We start from the raw sequence: 17,480 nt of genomic DNA, 5'->3' as shown, positions 1-17,480 counted from the left end.
GAAAACAACAAGAAACATCCCGCAAACAACAATACCCAACGTGTTCCAAACCAACCAGCACACACCAGCACAGCATGCCCCATGAAGAAAACTACCCACGCACCACCAGCACCAGCTGCTCCTTCGTCCTCCAAACACCACCCCTAAAACATCTGCCACCGGTGCTTTGCCCTCCCCAGGTAGCCTGAGCAAGACAACACATAAGTTCAGCAGCTCTGGGCTCCTCCAACACACCTCACACAGCTTGTTCTCCAGGCTCGGTCACACCATCTTCACCACCACGTCACCCCAAGGACACTGCTCCGTGCAAACACACATGGGGAATTCCCATGTAGCTGGAGAGCGACAAAACAAGCAGCACCAGATATATTCAGGTAAACAGCACAACCCCTCCAGATGCAGCTCCCAGGTTGTACTACACTCCTCCTGATGTTCCCTCCAACCAGAAATACCCTCTGACACCACCTGGGGGGACCTCACTGGCTCTGCTTTTTCTGAGGTGGCTCAAGAAAGGAAACCCTCCTCAGGTACAAACACAGAGGAGGAGAGGTACTGACACAAGCTGGGACACAAGGACTTCCAACATGAAAGAACAACTCATTGTTACCATCCCTACCATGAAGGCAAAACAACCCCACAGTAGGGATCACGGAGGTTGTGTGATGTCCATTGCTGGAGATATATCCAAAAGCATCACTGCACAAGCCCAAGAGCAACCTCCTCTGACACCATCTGTCCTAAGCACCACATTGGTTTGGTGATCTCCAATATGAAACAGATCATGGAAAAAACAGGTAAAACAATGGAAACACATGATGCACGTACAGCAATTAAAAAACAAACAAACACACACAAGCCTCCCCAACAAACAGAATTAAACAGAGAGGGAAACAGAGAAGTATAACAGAAGGTGTAACAGAAAAAAAAGGAATTTCACCCCGCAAATAGTAAAAATTGCAATAACTGCACTTTCAGCAGAGGACTTCTTCCCCTGTGCAGCAGAAGGTGACAGTGGCCCTGAAAACTTCTCAAAAGGAAAACACAAAAATCCCCATATATAAAGAACTTCTGGATGCATCTCTTTTACTCTTCAATACGCGACAGCTTAGCAAAGCCTAGAGAAAAACCTCCTATCTCTGTCTCTTCTCTTTCTTCAAATACATGGCAGATAAAACTAACAGGAGGAAATGTAGGCCCACTGATGAATGAGCTGGGTGCCCTGCTGACGGAAGACACAGAGAAGGCACAGTTTCTCAACGCCTTCTTTGTCTCTGTCCACTCTGCCGGAGGCTGGCCTGAGGAGCCCCGTACCGCTGAGGCCCCAGACGAAGGCAGGACAATGGAGGAGTTTGCCTGGGTTGATGGGCACTGGGTTAGGGAGCAAATAAGCAAGCTGGACATCCGTAAATCCATGGGTCTGGATGGGATGCACCCGCGGGTGCTGAGGAAGCTGGCAGAGGTCATTGCTGGACCACTCCCCATCATCTTTGCCTAGTCTTGGGAGACGGGAGAGGTGCCTGAGGACTGGAGGAAAGCAAATGTCACTCCAGTCTTCCAAAAGGGAAAGAAGGAGGATCCGGCTAACCAGACACCAGTCAGCCTCACCTCCATCCCTGGGTAGGTGATGGAACAACTTATCCTTGGTGCCATCTCAAGGCATATCAGGGATAAGGGGGTCATTAGGGGCAGTCAGCATGGCTTCACCAAAGGGAAGTCAAGCTTGACCGACCTCCTTGACTTTTATGAGGACATAACAAGATGGATGGATGATGCCAGAGCGGTGCACGTGGTCTACCTTGACTTGAGAAAGGCATTTGACACACTCGGCCACAGCGGCCTCACAGCTAAACTGAGCGAGTGTGGTCTCGATGACTGGGTAGAGACGTGGACTGCTAAGTGGCTGAAGAGAAGAAGCCAGAGAGTCGTGATCAATGAGGTGGAGTCTAGTTGGAGGGCTGGATCTAGCGGAGTGCCTAAAGGGTCAGTACTGCGCCTATACTATTCAATATACTCATTAACGATTTAGACAAGAGAATAGAGTGCACTACCAGCAAGTTAGCTGATGACACCAAGCTGGGAGGAGTGGCTGACACGCCAGAAGGCTGTGCTGCCATCCAGAGACCTGGACAGGCTGGAGAGCTGCGTGGGGAGAAATTTAATGAGATAGAACAAGGGAAAGTGAAGAGTCTTCCATCTGGGCAGGAACAACCTCAGGTTCCAGCAGAGGTTGGGGAATGATCCATTAGAGAGCAGTGTAGGGGAAAGGGACCTGGGGGTCCTGGTGGACAGCAGGATGATCATGAGCCAGCACTGTGCCCTTGTGGCCAGGAAGGCCAATGGCATCCTGGAGTGTATTAGAAGGGGGTGGTTAGTAGGTGGAGAGAGGTTCTCCTGCCCCTCTACTCTGCCCTGGTGAGAGCACATCTGGAATATTGTGTCCAGTTCTGGTCGAGAGAGGTTCTCCTGCCTGGACACCTTCCTGTGTAACCTCATCTGGGTGTTCCTGCTCCGGCAGGGGGATTGCACTGGATGAGCTTTTGAGGTCCCTTCCAATCCCTCACATTCTGGGATTCTGTGAACACTATGAAGTTCAAGCTGAGGAAAGGAAAGTGAATACATTCCAGAAGGTTCAGCAAAAAACATTCAGTGCTCAAGTGCCCAGACCCACAGCCACCTCCTCAAAGGACATCTGGACAGAGAGAGCTCCTGAGATACATCTCCTAAAACCCCAGAACGTGAACAGTATGATGTAATTACAAGGAAAAAAATGATATAGAAACTAAAAAACCCACAAAAATAAGTGGAGTATTACACAAGGAAAAGAGACTAAGAAAGAAAGGGAAATTCAGTGAAACACAACAGGCACAAGTGCTCACGAGAGGAAAAGGAAAAACCACAAACACATCACTACGTGTCACCACGACCCCAGCGCTTTCGAGTCCCCTGCTCACCCACCACTGCAGCCAACCTGCCCCCAACACACCAGCAGCAAAGCACCAACACCGCCCGCCCCGCACACGGACACCCCACCAACGCACTTCCCCAAGACCACCACGGCCACCAGCCACCGCTGGAAACCACGGCCGGAAACTCGCCGCAATCAGAAAGCCAGGAAGGGAAACCGCGGCACCACATAAAGCCAGCGAGCCAGCGGCAGCCCAAGCACAGCGCCCACCCGCACCACCAGCCAGCCTGACCGGGCTCCTGCCCAGCACCACCCAGCAGCACCCACAGCCCCACCATGGCTGCGCCCCACACCCCACGGCCCCGCCTGCCGCACGGCGCCCCGGCGCTCCTGCTCCTCCTCACGGCTCTCGCCACCGCCACCGCCTGCCACCACCTGCGGCCCCGCCACGCCACCTTCCCCTGGGACAGCCTCCAGCTCCTCCGGGCCATGGCTCCCAGCCCCACATAGCCCTGCCACCACCAGCACGCGCCCTCCTTCCCCGACACCCTCTGCAACACCCCCCGCTCCCAACAACCCGCCGCCGCCCTCACCGTCCTCCAGCACCTCTTGCAAATCTTCAGCAGCAACAGCATCCCCCAACACTGGCACAACCAGGCACGGGAACACCTCCTCAACAGCCTCCACCACCACAGCCAGCAGCTCCAGCGCTGCTTCACACCCAACAGCATCCTCTTCCGAACACAAGGAACCCGCAACCTGCTGCTCACCATCGACAAATACTTCGGGGACATCCAGGACTTCCTCCGCACCCACAACCACAGCGCCTGCGCCTGGGACCACGTCCGCCTCCAAGCTCTCGACTGCTTCCAGAAGCTCCACAACCTCACCAGCACCACCCCAAATTAGACCAACCACCTCCAACAACCCGCATGGCCCCACGCAGACCAGCCTCGCCACCGCTGGACCACTGTCGGACCACCGCCCCATCCCACCTCCATCCTCACACCTTCCCTGACCCACGGCAAGAGCTGCTGCCACAACGGCCCTGCACCCCCAGCCTCCACTCACTGCTCCCCTATTTATACACCTTCCTCTATTTATTTGGACAATGCTTTTATCTATTTATTCACTTATTTATTCAACACGGAATAAAGACCTGCTGCAAAAAGCTTGTTGGTGTCTGTCGTCTCAGGAGCACAGCAACGAGCCTTTGGGGTGAGGGGAAGCCGCCTACACTCAACACCTACCCCAACCCCACTCCAAACAGGGCTCTGCACATCCCCTGTCCACTCTCCACTTTGGCACCTTCCTAAGGTGGCTCTGGCCTCAGCCTCTTGGGAATAACTCTGCCAGGGTTCAGCCATCACCATCACAATCATCTCCGTGGCCCTTATCTCCTAAAGCCTTGACACCTTCCATCCCGCTTTTGACCGGCTGATGTTCACCTCTCACCTGCTCAGTACGAGGATGACTCAAACCTCATACATTGAGTCCGGAGGAGGCCACAAAAATGATCAGGGGGCTGGAACACCTGTCGTCTGAGGACAGGTTGAGAGAGTTGGGGCTGTTCAGCCTGGAGAAGAGAAGCCCCCTGGGGACACTTCATTGCAGTTATCCTCTATTTAATGGGGGCTTCTAACAAAAGGGGAAAAGGATCCTGGGGCAGGAGTTCGCAGGAATCACTGAGATGGCTTTAGACAAAATTTGAAAGGGGAAGGGGAGGAAACCAGCTCTGGCAGAGACAGACCCCAGAGCAACAAAGCAGCATTTGAGGGTAGTGCTAGTGAGGCCCTTCGGTCGGCCATCCCAGTGGAGGCAAGGGATGGAGAACAGTGCAGCAAGAGAAACGTGAGAGTTATCGATGGGTTAGAAACCGTGGGAGCACTTGAGGATATCCACAAAGGACTTAGAGCTTCTCACCAGGAAAAGATGGTGGCATCATTGGCCTGGCTGAAGTGCATCTGTATCAATGCATGAGCACAGGCAACCAACAAGAGGAGCTGGAAGCCACTGTGAGGCAAAAAATCTACAATATAATTGCCACCTCAGAAACATGGTGGGATGACTCCCATAACTGCAGTGCTGCAATGGATGTTTATAAACTCTTTAGAAGGGACAGGCGAGGAAGGAGACCAGGTGGCATAGCCAGTGTACGTTAGGGAGTGGTTTGATTGTCCTGAGCTTGATGAAAGTCATCATAGGGTTGAATGTCTAAGGGTGAGATTCAAGAGCAAGGACAGCAAGGTCATATCCTGGTAGGGGGTTGTTACAGAGCACCCAACCAGGATGAGGAGGCAGATGAAACATCTCTCAGGCAACTGGGACAAGTCTCCCGATCACTGGCCCTTGTCTTCATGGGGACTTCAACCTACCTGATGTCTGCTGGAAGTACAACACAGCAGAGAGCAAACACTCTAGGGGGCTCCTGGAGTGTATGGAAGACAATTCCTAACTCAGCGGGTCAGTCAGCCTAGCATGCAAGGAGCCTCACTCAGTCTGTTGTTTGCAAATAGAGAGGGACTCGTGGGCAATGTGTTGGTTGGGGGTCTCCTTGGGCAGAGTGATCACGAAATTACTGAATTTTCTATCCCTGGAGAAGTGAGCAGGCTGTTCAGCAAAACTGCTAATGTTGAGTTCCGAAGGGCAGACTTTGACCTGTTTTGAAGGCTGGTTGGGGACAGTCCCTTGGGAAGCAATCCTGAATCACACAGAATCACAGAATCAACTGGGCTGGAAAAGACCTTCGAGATCATTGAGTCTAACCCTTGGTTCAACTCTAGTCCGTTTATTACATCATGGCACTAAGTGCCATGTCCAATCTGAGTTTAAAAACCTCCAGGGATGGCGAGTCCACCACCTCCCTGGGCAGGCCGTTCCAATGCTGTAAAGAATTTCTTTCTAATATCCAACCTAAATTTCCCCTGGCAGAGTTTAAGCCCATACCCCCTTGTCCTATTGCTGACTGCCTGGGAGAAGAGACCAATCCCCACCTGGCTAGAACTGCCCTTCAGATAGTTATAGAGAGTGATGAGCTCACCTCTGAGCCTCCTCTTCTCTAGACTAAATAACCCCAGCTCCCTCAGCCTCTCCCCATAGGTCTTATGTTCAAGTCCCTCTACTAGTCGTGTTGCTCTTCTCTGGACCCGCTCCAGCACTTGAAGGACAAAGGAGTCCAGGAAGCCTGGTCTCTCTTCAAGACGGTAACCTTAGAGGCGCAGGAGCAGGCTGTCCCCGTATGCCGGAAGGCGAGACAGGGGGAAGAAGGCCGCTCTGGCTGAATAGAGAGCTGAGGCTGTAACTTAGGAATAAAAAAGGGAATGTATAACCTTTGTAAGGAGGAGCAGGCTACTGTGAGGTTATGCAGGGACAAAATCAGAAGGGCCAAAGCCCAACCAGGCCTAGAGCCTGGTTACTGCTATACTAGGCAACAAGAAATGTTCTATAAATCCATCAGTGACAAGAGGAGGGCTAAAGACAATCTCCATCCTCTGATGGATGCGGGGCAAAACACAGTAGCAGAAGACAAAGGAAAGCCTGAGATACTAAATGCCTTCTTCGCCTCCGTCTTTAATACTCACAACGGTTGCGCTCCAGGTACTCAGAACCCTGAGCCAGAAGACAGGGATGAGGAGCAGAATGAAGCCCCAACGATCCAAGGGGAAATGGTTACTGACCTGCTACCTCAGCTGGACACCCACACGTCTATGAGCCCAGGTGGGATACATAGGAACTGGTAAACGGGATCACTGAGCTGCTTTCTGTCTTCTAGCAGCAGTCTTGGCTAACTGGAGAGGTCCCAGTTGACTGGAAGTTGGCTAATGTGATGCCCATCTACAAGAAGGGCCAGAAGGAGGATCTGGAAACTACAGACCTGTCAGGTAAACACATTGCCAGGCAAGGTCATGGAGCAGATCATGCTGAGTAACATCACACAGAACATATAAGGCAACCACATGACCGGGCTGAGTCAACATGGGTTCAGGAAGGGCCGGTCTTGTTTCTCCAACCTGACCTCCTTCTATGACAAGGTGACCCCCCTAGCAGATGAGGGAAAGGCTCTGGATCTTGTGTACTTACACTTCAGTAAAGCCTTTGACATCGTATCCCCACACCATGCTCCTGCAGAAGCTGCAGCCCATGGCCTGGATGGGTGTTCTGCGATGGATAAAGAACTGGTTGGAGGGCCGGGACCAAAGAGTTGTGGTGAACGGGGCCAAATCCAGTTGGCTGCCAGTCATGACTGGTGTTCCCTAGTGCTCCGTACTGGGGCCAGTTCTGTTTAATCTCTTTATCCATGATATGAACAAGGGAATCGATCGCACGCTTAGGAAGTCTGCAGATGACACCAAATTGGCAATGTTGATCTTCTGCAGGGTAGGCAGCCCATACACAGGGATCTGGACTGGACGGATTGTTCAGCTGAGGCCAGTTGTATGAGGTTCCACAAGGCCAAGTGCCGGGTAACACACTTGGGTCACAAAAACCCCAGGCAGTCCTACAGGTTCGGGGAAGAGTGGCTGGAAAGCTGCCAGGTGGAAAAGGACCTGGGAGACTTGATTAACAGACAGCTGATTATGAGCCAGCAGTGGCGTAGGTGGCCAAAAAGGCCAACCGCATCCTGGCTTGTGTCTGGAGTAGTATGGCCAGCAGGACCAGCACAGTGATTGTCCCCCTTCCCTTGGCTCTGGTGAGGCCCCACCTTGAATACTGTGTTCAGTGCTGGGTCCCTCATCATGAGAAAGACCTTAAGGTGCTGGAGAGAGTTTACAGAGGAGCAATGGAGCTGGTGAGGGGTCTGGAGCACAAGTCTGATGAGAAGCAGCTGAGGGAACTGGGGCTGTTCATCCTGGAGAAAAGGAGGCTGGGGGGAGACCTTACAGCTGCCTGCAACTACCTCAAAGGAGATAGTAGCACAGAGGGGGTTGGTCTCTTCTCCCAAGTACCAAGTGACAGCACAAGAGGAAAAGGCCACAAGCTGCATCAGGGGAGGTTTAGATTGGATATTAGGAAAAAAATTCTTCATGGAAAGCCTTGTCAGGCATTGGAACAGGCTGCCCAGGGAAGCGGTGAAGTCACCAGCCCTCAAGGCGTAAAAAAAGCACTCAGACTATGTTCTTAGGGACACAGTTTATTGCTAGGATTAGGTTATGGTTGGACTCAATCATCCTAAGGGTCTCTTCCAACCAATATGATACTATGATTCCACAAAGAAGGATGGGGACAGACTTTTATAAAGGCTCTGTAGAGATAAGTCAAGGGGTAACGGCTTTACACTAGATGAGGGCAGATTCAAACAAGATACAAGCAAGACATTTTCTACCATAAAGGCTCTGAAACACTAGCTCAGTTGTCCAGAGAGGTGGTTGATGCCCTCCCCCTGGACACATTCAGGGCCATGTAGGACGGGGCTCTGAGCATCCTGATCAAGATGACAAGGTCCCTGTTCCTTGCTGGAGCTTTGTATCAGATCACCCTGAAGGGTCCTGCCCTACCCAAACCATTCCAGGATTCCATGGAAGAGAAGCACAGTAGAGATACTCACAGCAGCCCCTCTCTTACACCAGCACCACCACAAGGTTCTTGCTCTCGGCAGGGACACAAACACCTCAGTGAATGAAACCCAAATATATTCTGCAAGATATTTGCAAAAAGAGGAAAAATTCTTACACCAGCAAAGCTGCAGATGCTATAGACAAAAAGATAAACAAACCACAGAAAAATATTTCTCAATAAGAAATATATGAGGAAAAGGTGCATTAGCTCATATATACAAATAGCTTCAGAGAATGAAAAAGGAAAAATACATGATGGCAGGCAGAGACTCAGAAAATAAAAACCAAGAAACATAGCTCCCAAAACAGATGAAAAGGAAACCCTGAAGTGCATCCCCAGCACAGCTGACACAAAAGGCTCAGCCGCAGCAGCGGGGCCAGGCTCCCCGCACCCCGACAGCAGTCCTGGCAGAAAACAGCTCCTCTTCCCTAGGGCAGGGCCAACCCGCTCACACGGGGACAAGAACAACCAATGCGGGGAGGAGAAAGCAAACAGAAAGCAAAACTGAAAATGGAAGTCGGGAAATTCTGCTTAGATGATGAAAGGAAAGCCATGGCACCACATAAAGCCATGGACACAGCAGCAGCCCAAGCACAGCGACCACCCGCACCACCAGCCAGCCTGACCGGGCTCCTGCCCAGCACCACCCAGCAGCACCCACAGCCCCACCATGGCTGCGCCCCACACCCCACGGCCCCGCCTGCCGCACGGCACCCCGGCGCTCCTGCTCCTCCTCACGGCTCTCGCCACCGCCACCGCCTGCCACCACCTGCGGCCCCGCCACGCCACCTTCCCCTGGGACAGCCTCCAGCTCCTCCGGGCCATGGCTCCCAGCCCCACACAGCCCTGCCACCACCAGCACGCGCCCTCCTTCCCCGACACCCTCCGCAACACCCCCCGCTCCCAACAACCCGCCACCGCCCTCACCATCCTCCAGCACCTCTTGCAAATCCTCAGCAGCAACAGCATCCCCCAACACTGGCACAACCAGGCACGAGAACACCTCCTCAACAGCCTCCACCACCACAGCCAGCAGCTCCAGCGCTGCCTCACACCCAACAGCATCCTCTTCCGAACACAAGGAACCCGCAACCTGCTGCTCACCATCGACAAATACTTCGGGGACATCCAGGACTTCCTCCACATCCACAACCACAGCGCCTGCGCCTGGGACCACGTCCGCCTCCAAGCTCACATCTGCTTGCAATACATGGACCAACTCTTAGGGCAGGTGGAGAGCCAAGCAGCTCCTGCCCTCCACCAAACCCGTCTGCGCCCAACACCCATTCCCAGCCAACACCAGCGGCTGCAGACGGAGCAGAGGCCGCAGCAGCCCGGGCTGGGATCGCTCAGCACCGCTCCCACCGCTCCCAGACAGGAGCCGACGGCCACACGGGCGTGAGCACAGGGGGGTCCAGGCTGCCGCACAGCCGCACACCCACCTTTGCTGCAAGGGAAGGAGGAGGAACCTGCTGTGCCGCACACTCATGGAGAGCCGCCACGCGATGGGGATACGGGTGGTACTTATCATACCACGGCGTTATGGAGCCCGTCTGGACTGCGACCTCCCCTGGTTGAAGGGAAGGGCCCTGTGGACACTCTGGGACTCTCACGCCAATGACTAGCTATCACAGACCTGTATTTATCTATTTATCTATTTATTTATTTAATTATTTAATTGATTAATTAATTACTTTCCTGATCGTTGATATATGTATCAATACTATTTATATACATATTTATTTATTCCCTTGTGGAAAATAAAGACCTTTTCCATAAGGGAAAGAAGAAAAAAGACTGTCATCTTGCATGTACCTGACAAGCAAAGACAAGGTCTCTGCAGGCTGGCAGAGATGAGCCACCCTCCTGCACCCTGGGCCCGCTGATGCTGGACCTGTGGAGCACACGCTCACCCAGGACACAGGATGCCTGCCCTGCGCGCTCCTCCTCGCCCACCACCCAACCTCTCTCTTCCCAGCCCTCTCCCACTGCCAGCACATGAAATCCACCCCTAAACCACCACCCATCACAACCAGCCGTTCGGCAATGCCACAGCACTGCCTGGGAGTCCTGGTTTTGTTAAAAACAAGACCACTTGCTCTTTCACTGACTTTTCCTTTCAGCTAAGTTCTTCTAAGGAACTGCACTCTTCCCATTTTGGATGCATGTTTTTTAGATGCTGTTTGCTCTGGAGCTCTTCTGCTCTGGAGCAGAAGAGTCCCAGGTTTAGACTTAGTGCTAGGGCAGCCAAGGTTGCTGATCTATTTTCCACGTCCCATAAGTGACAGCATCATATTTGCAAGGAGGGGTGAACAGAACAAGTGACTAAAACTGACCACCAAAGTATTCCATCCCATATACGTCATACCCCCTATAAAAGTTGGAGATCATGAGGGTCTTGCTCTCTTCGACCATGGCCGGCATCTGAACGAGACCCTCCCTGTCGTGCCTGGGATTCTAGGCCTGCCTCCAGACCCTGCATCCCTGAATTCAGTTCCACTGTACTGCAGAGTCCAGAAGCTTTCCAGGACTGCCGGGTGCCTGCCCTGCAGCTGCTGCAGCAACGCTGCAATAGCCTGGGAAATTCAAGATTGGATTTCTGTATTCCTTATTATTTTCTCTATGTATTCCTGGCGTTAGTAAAGCATTTTTAACTTTTTCAAACTTGCAAGTCTCTCTCCCTTCTCCTCCTATTCCCTTTCCTTAGCGGCGAGAGTGGGGGATTAACAGAGAGCATCTGCCACAGTTTATTTTCACCCTGCAGTAAACAGTGACATTTGGCCCAGTGAGGTGCTATGGACAAGGTGCACCTCAAAAGAGGCAAGGAGGGGATAAATCACAGCCCGTGTAGGTTTGGACAAGAAACACCACCCCAATATTATCAAACATCCAAAAAGCCCTACAAACCACAGGAGATGCCCAGGGCTGCTCACTGCTCTCCTACAACCACCACAACTGGAACAGGACACTCCTGCCTGTGCTCGCACACCAGCGCCCATGGGAACCTGCCTCATTACACAGAGCACGTTGGCCTGAGCCTTCTTCATCCCAACACATCCTTAGAAAACAACAAGAAACATCCCCCAAACAACAATACCCAACATGGTCCAAACCAACCAGCACACACCAGCACAGCATGCCCCATGAAGAAAACTACCCACGCACCACCAGCACCAGCTGCTCCTTCGCCCTCCAAACACCACCCCTAAAACATCTGCCACGGGTGCTTTGCCCTCCCCAGGTAGCCTGAGCAAGACAACACACAAGTTCAGCAGCTCTGGGCTCCTTCAACACACCTCACACAGCTTGTTCTCCAGGCTCGGTCACATCATCTTCACCGCCATGTCACCCCAAGGACACTGCTCCGTGCAAACACACATGGGGAATTCCCATGTAGCTGGAGAGCGACAAAACAAGCGCACCAGATATCTTCAGGTAAACAGCACAACCCCTCCAGATGCAGCTCCCAGGTTGTACTACTCTCCTCCTGATGTTCCCTCCAACCAGAAATACCCTCTGACACCACCTGGGGGGACCTCACTGGCTCTGCTTTTTCTGGGGTGGCTCAAGAAAGGAAACCCTCCTCAGGTACGAACACAGAGGAGGAGAGGTACTGACACAAGCTGGGACACAAGGACTTCCAACATGAAAGAACAACTCATTGTTATCATCTCTACCATGAAGGCAAAACAACCCCACAGGAGGGATCAGGGAGGCTGTGTGATGTCCATTGCTAGAGATATATCCAAAAGCATCACTGCACAAGGCCACGAGCAACCTCCTCTGACACCACCTGCCCTAAGCACCACATTGGTTTGGTGATCTCCAATATGAAACAGACCATGGAAAAAACAGGTAAAACAATGGAAACACATGATGCACGTACAGCAATTAAAAACCAAACAAACACACACAAACCTCACCACCAAACAGAATTAAACAGAGAGGGAAACAGAGAAGTTGCAGCAGTATAACAGAAGATGTAACAGAAAACAAAGGAATTTCACCCTGCAAACACTAAAAATTGCAATAATAGCACTTTCAGCAGAGGACTTCTTCCCCTGTGCAGCATAAGGTGACAGTAGCCATGAAAAATTCTCAAAAGGAAAACACAAAAATCCCCATATATAAAGAACTTCTGGGTGCATCTCTTTTACTCTTCAATAAGCGACAGCTTAGCAAAGCCTAGAAAAAAAGCTCCTATCTCTGTCTCTTCTCTTTCTTCAAATACATGGCAGATAAAACTAACAAGAGGCAATGTAGGCCCACTGATGAATGAGCTGGGTGCCCTGCTGACAGAAGACACAGAGAAGGCACAGTTTCTCAACGCCTTCTTTGTTTCTGTCCACTCTGCCGGAGGCTGGCCTGAGGAGCCCCGTACCGCTGAGGCCCCAGACGAAGGCAGGACAATGGAGGAGTTTGCCTGGGTTGATGGGCACTGGGTTAGGGAGCAAATAAGCAAGCTGGACATCCGTAAATCCATGGGTCCGGATGGGATGCACCCATGGGTGCTGAGGGAGCTGGCTGAGGTCATTGCTGGACCACTCCCCATCATCTTGGCTAAGTCTTGGGAGAAGGAAGAGGTGCCTGAGGACTGGAGGAAAGCAAATGTCACTCCAGTCTTCAAAAAGGGAAAGAAGGAGGACCCGGCTAACCACACACCAGTCAGCCTCACTTCCATCCCTGGGAAGGTGATGGAACGACTTATCCTTGGTGCCATCTCAAGGCATATCAGGGATAAGGGGGTCATTAGGGGCAGTCAGCATGGCTTCACCAAAGGGAAGTCAAGCTTGACCGACCTCCTTGACTTTTATGAGGATATAAAAAGTAGGATGGATGATGGCAGAGCAGTGGACGTGGTCTACGTTGAGTTGAGTAAGGCATTTGACACACTCGGCCACAGCGGCCTCACAGCTAAACTGAGCGAGTGCGGTCTCGATGATTGGGTAGTGACGTGGACTGCTAAGTGGCTGAAGAGAAGAAGCCAGAGAGTCGTGATCAATGAGGTGGAGTCTAGTTGGAGGGCTGGATCTAGCGGAGTGCCTAAAGGGTCAGTACTGGGGCCTATGCTATTCAATATATTCATTAACGATTTAGACAAGAGAATAGAGTGCACTATCAGCAAGTTAGCTGATGACACCGAGCTGGGAGGAGTGGCTGACACGCCAGAAGGCTGTGCTGCCATCCAGAGACCTGGACAGGCTGGAGAGTTGCGTGGGGAGAAATTTAATGAGATAGAACAAGGGAAAGTGAAGAGTCTTGCATCTGGGCAGGAACAACCCCAGGTTCCAGCAGAAGTTGGGGAATGATCCATTAGAGAGCAGTGTAGGGCAAAGGGACCTGGGGGTCCTGGTGGACAGCAGGATGACCATGAGTCAGCACTGTGCCCTTGTGGCCATGAAGGCCAATGGCATCCCAGGCTGTATTAGAAGGGGGTGGTTAGTAGGGCAAGAGAGGTTCTCCTGCCTGGACACCTTCCTGTGTAACCTCATCTGGGTGTTCCTGCTCCGGCAGGGGGATTGCACTGGATGAGCTTTTGAGGTCCCTTCCAATCCCTCACATTCTGGGATTCTGTGAACACTATGAAGTTCAAGCTGAGGAAAGGAAAGTGAATACATTCCAGAAGGTTCAGCAACATTCAGTGCTCAAGTGCCCAGACACACAGCAACCTCCTCAAAGGACATCTGGACAGAGAGAGCTCCTGAGATTCCTGAGACACATCTCCTAAAACCCCAGAATGGGAACAGTAATGATGTAACTAAAAGGAAAAAGAAACTAAAAAAACCCACAAAAATAAGTGGAGTATTACACAAGGAAAAGAGACTAAGAAAGAAAGGGAAATTCAGTGAAACACAACAGGCACAAGTGCTCACGAGAGGAAAAGGAAAAACCACAAACACATCACTACGTGCCACCACGACCCCAGCGCTTTCGAGTCCCCCGCTCACCCACCACTGCAGCCAACCTGCCCCCAACACACCAGCAGCAAAGCACCAACACTGCCCGCCCCGCACACGGACAGCCCACCAACGCACTTCCCCAAGACCACCACGGCCACCAGCCACCGCTGGAAACCACGGCCGGAAACTCGCCGCAATCAGAAAGCCAGGAAGGGAAACCGCGGCACCACATAAAGCCAGCGAGCCAGCGGCAGCCCAAGCACAGCGCCCACCCGCACCACCAGCCAGCCTGACCGGGCTCCTGCCCAGCACCACCCAGCAGCACCCACAGCCCCACCATGGCTGCGCCCCACACCCCACGGCCCCGCCTGCCGCACGGCGCCCCGGCGCTCCTGCTCCTCCTCATGGCTCTCGCCACCGCCACCGCCTGCCACCACCTGCGGCCCCGCCACGCCACCTTCCCCTGGGACAGTCTCCAGCTCCTCCGGGCCATGGCTCCCAGCCCCACACAGCCCTGCCACCACCAGCACGCGCCCTCCTTCCCCGACACCCTCCGCAACACTCCCCGCTCCCAACAACCCGCCGCCGCCCTCACCGTCCTCCAGCACCTCTTGCAAATCCTCAGCAGCAACAGCATCCCCCAACACTGGCACAACCAGGCACGGGAACACCTCCTCAACAGCCTCCACCACCACAGCCAGCAGCTCCAGCACTGCCTCACACCCAACAGCATCCTCTTCCGAACACAAGGAACCCGCAACCTGCTGCTCACCATCGACAAATACTTCGGGGACATACAGGACTTCCTCCGCACCCACAACCACAGCGCCTGCGCCTGGGACCACGTCCGCCTCCAAGCTCTCGACTGCTTCCAGAAGCTCCACAACCTCACCAGCACCACCCCAAATTAGACCAACCACCTCCAACAACTCGCACGGCCCCACGCAGACCAGCCTCGCCACCGTTGGACCACTGCTGGACCACCATCCCACCTCCATCCTCACGCCTTCCCTGACCCACGGCAAGAGCTGCTGCCACAACGGCCCTGCACCCCCAGCCTCCACTCACTGCTCCCCTATTTATACACCTTCCTCTATTTATTTGGACAATGATTTTTATCTATTTATTCACCTATTTATTCAACATGTAATAAAGACCTGCTGCAAAAAGCTTGTTTGTGTCTCTCGTCTCAGAAGTAATGCAACAAACCTCTGGGGTGAGGAGATGCCCCGTCTACTCAACACCTACCCCAGCCCCACTCTATGCAGGGCTCTGCACATCCCTTGTCCACTGCTCTCTTTGGCACCTTCTCAAGGAAGCTATTGCCTCAAACTCTTGGGAAAAGCTCTGCCAGGGTTCTGTCACATAGGAGAGGCATTGTAGAGATTGCTTCAATCTCTCTGCGTTTAACTATTCCTCCCACTTCAGGCCACCTTCATGACAATTCCTGTACTGTGTCTGAAAACACCCTTTAGTACCATGTATCCTAGGGCAACACAGAGAAGGTATGAATCATTATAGTTTCTCTTTTTCATCTTTACCCTTGGACTTAGTGGTCAGTTTAAGAAATATTTTTGTCCATTTGTGTTATTTATTTTAGATTAGGTATTACCCATTTATTTTTTTCTCCATATTTGCTGTCACTACCTGCTAAACAACATCAAGAATTGTGATCTCCTGGCCTCTCGGAACCAAACCTCATTTCCCAGAGGCATGCACTGCTCCAGCCCTGGGCTGGCCCTGTGGTACAGCTACATGAAAAAGCACTCGTGCCCAGAGGGAAACAGAAATTTGAGCGAACAGTTCAGAAGTGTAAGGCGACAGAAGTTGAACAGTACTGCCAGAAAAGTATTTGACTCTGCCAGTGTAACCACAGGTATTGAGTTTGTATGGAAAGGTTTTCGTAGTGAGGGGGCTACAGGGGCTGCTTCTCCAATATGCTGCTAGAAGTTTTCCTTATGTCCAACAGAGCAAATGCCAGCCAGCTCCAAGAGATGGACTCACCACTGGCTAAGGAGAAGTGACAGCGGTAGCACCTCTGTGATAACATATTTAAAGAGCGGGGAAAAAAGGCATGCAAGAGCAATTACAGGAGGATAGAGGTATGAGAATGTGAGAAAAACAGCCCTGCAGACACCAAGGTCAGTGAAGAAAAAGAGGAAGAGGTGCTCTAGGTGCCAGAGCAGAGATTCCCTGGCAGCCTGTGGTGCAGACCATGGTGAGGCCGGCTGTGCCCCTGCTGCCATGGAGGTCCATGGTGGATCACATATCCACATGCAGCCTGAGCAAGTGGATGTGCCTGAAGGAGGCTGTGACCCGACGGGGGAGCTAGGCTGGAGCAGTCTGTTCCTGAAGGGCTGCACCCCATGGAAGGAGCCCACACTGGGGTTGTTTATAAAGAACTGCAGCCCGTAGGAAGGACCCATGTTAGAGAAGATAGTGGATGACTGTCTCCTGTGGGAGGGACCCCATGCTGGAACATGAGAAGAGGGTGATGAAGAAGGAGCAGCAGAGAAGTTTGATGAACTGACCGCAATCTCCACACCTCGCCAGTCTGTGCTGCTCAGAGGGAGAAGTCAGAGAAAACCAAGAGTGAAACTGAGCCTGCGAACAAGGAAGGGATGGGAGGAAACACTTTCTAATATTTGGGTTTATTTCTCATTATCCTACTCTGATTTGATTGGTAATAAATGTATTTTCCCCACTCAAGTCTATTTTGCCCATGACAGTAACTGGCAAATGATGTCTCTCTGTCCTTATTTCAGCCCATGAGCCTTTTGTTATATTTTTAACTCTCTCTTGCCCAGCTGAGGAGGGGGAGTCAAAGAGCAGGCTGGTGGGCACCTGGCATTTAGCCAGGGTCCATCCACCACACTATGTCTCTCCTGGTCCAAGAATTGCAAATACTTTGTTGTTTTGCTGTTCTGAAAATAATCCCATTCATCTCAGCCAACAATTCTTCCAAGAATCATGCTTTCACCAGGTAGTTACATTCTTCATTAATGCACTCAACATTGTTTTTTTTTAATCAGGATGCGCAGCTGGACAGGGTTTTGTCTGGGACACCCCTGTACTCACCTTGGACTATCTGACTCCGATTGTCTCCAGACTCCAAATGG

The 17,480-nt window shown here is 52.2% G+C and overlaps 4 protein-coding genes across 6 annotated transcripts in view; 3 read left to right on the top strand and 1 right to left on the bottom strand.

Moving 5' to 3' along the window:
• Positions 1–17,480, bottom strand: part of UBAP2 (ubiquitin associated protein 2) — a 144,589-nt gene that overhangs the window by 48,904 nt on the left and 78,205 nt on the right. The window lies entirely within an intron of this gene.
• On the top strand, positions 3,242–3,814 carry LOC308051605 (interferon-like; the record flags this gene model as incomplete). Its single annotated transcript, XM_080362163.1, is given in 2 exon segments — positions 3,242–3,412; positions 3,416–3,814. Coding segments are annotated over 2 exon segments (570 nt in total).
• Positions 9,132–9,863, top strand: LOC308051604 (interferon-like; the record flags this gene model as incomplete). The annotated part of the gene is made up of 1 exon (XM_080362162.1): positions 9,132–9,863. One exon carries the CDS (start codon positions 9,132–9,134, stop codon positions 9,861–9,863), a length of 732 nt encoding a protein of 243 aa, XP_080218288.1.
• Positions 14,700–15,272, top strand: LOC308051603 (interferon-like; the record flags this gene model as incomplete). The annotated part of the gene is made up of 1 exon (XM_080362161.1): positions 14,700–15,272. The coding sequence occupies one exon, from the start codon at positions 14,700–14,702 to the stop codon at positions 15,270–15,272; it is 573 nt and encodes a 190-aa protein (XP_080218287.1).

Source organism: Nesoenas mayeri (genome assembly GCF_963082525.1).
Source record: "Nesoenas mayeri genome assembly, chromosome: Z".
Classification (NCBI taxonomy): domain Eukaryota; kingdom Metazoa; phylum Chordata; class Aves; order Columbiformes; family Columbidae; genus Nesoenas; species Nesoenas mayeri.
This window is presented reverse-complemented; position numbering and strand designations above follow the sequence as displayed.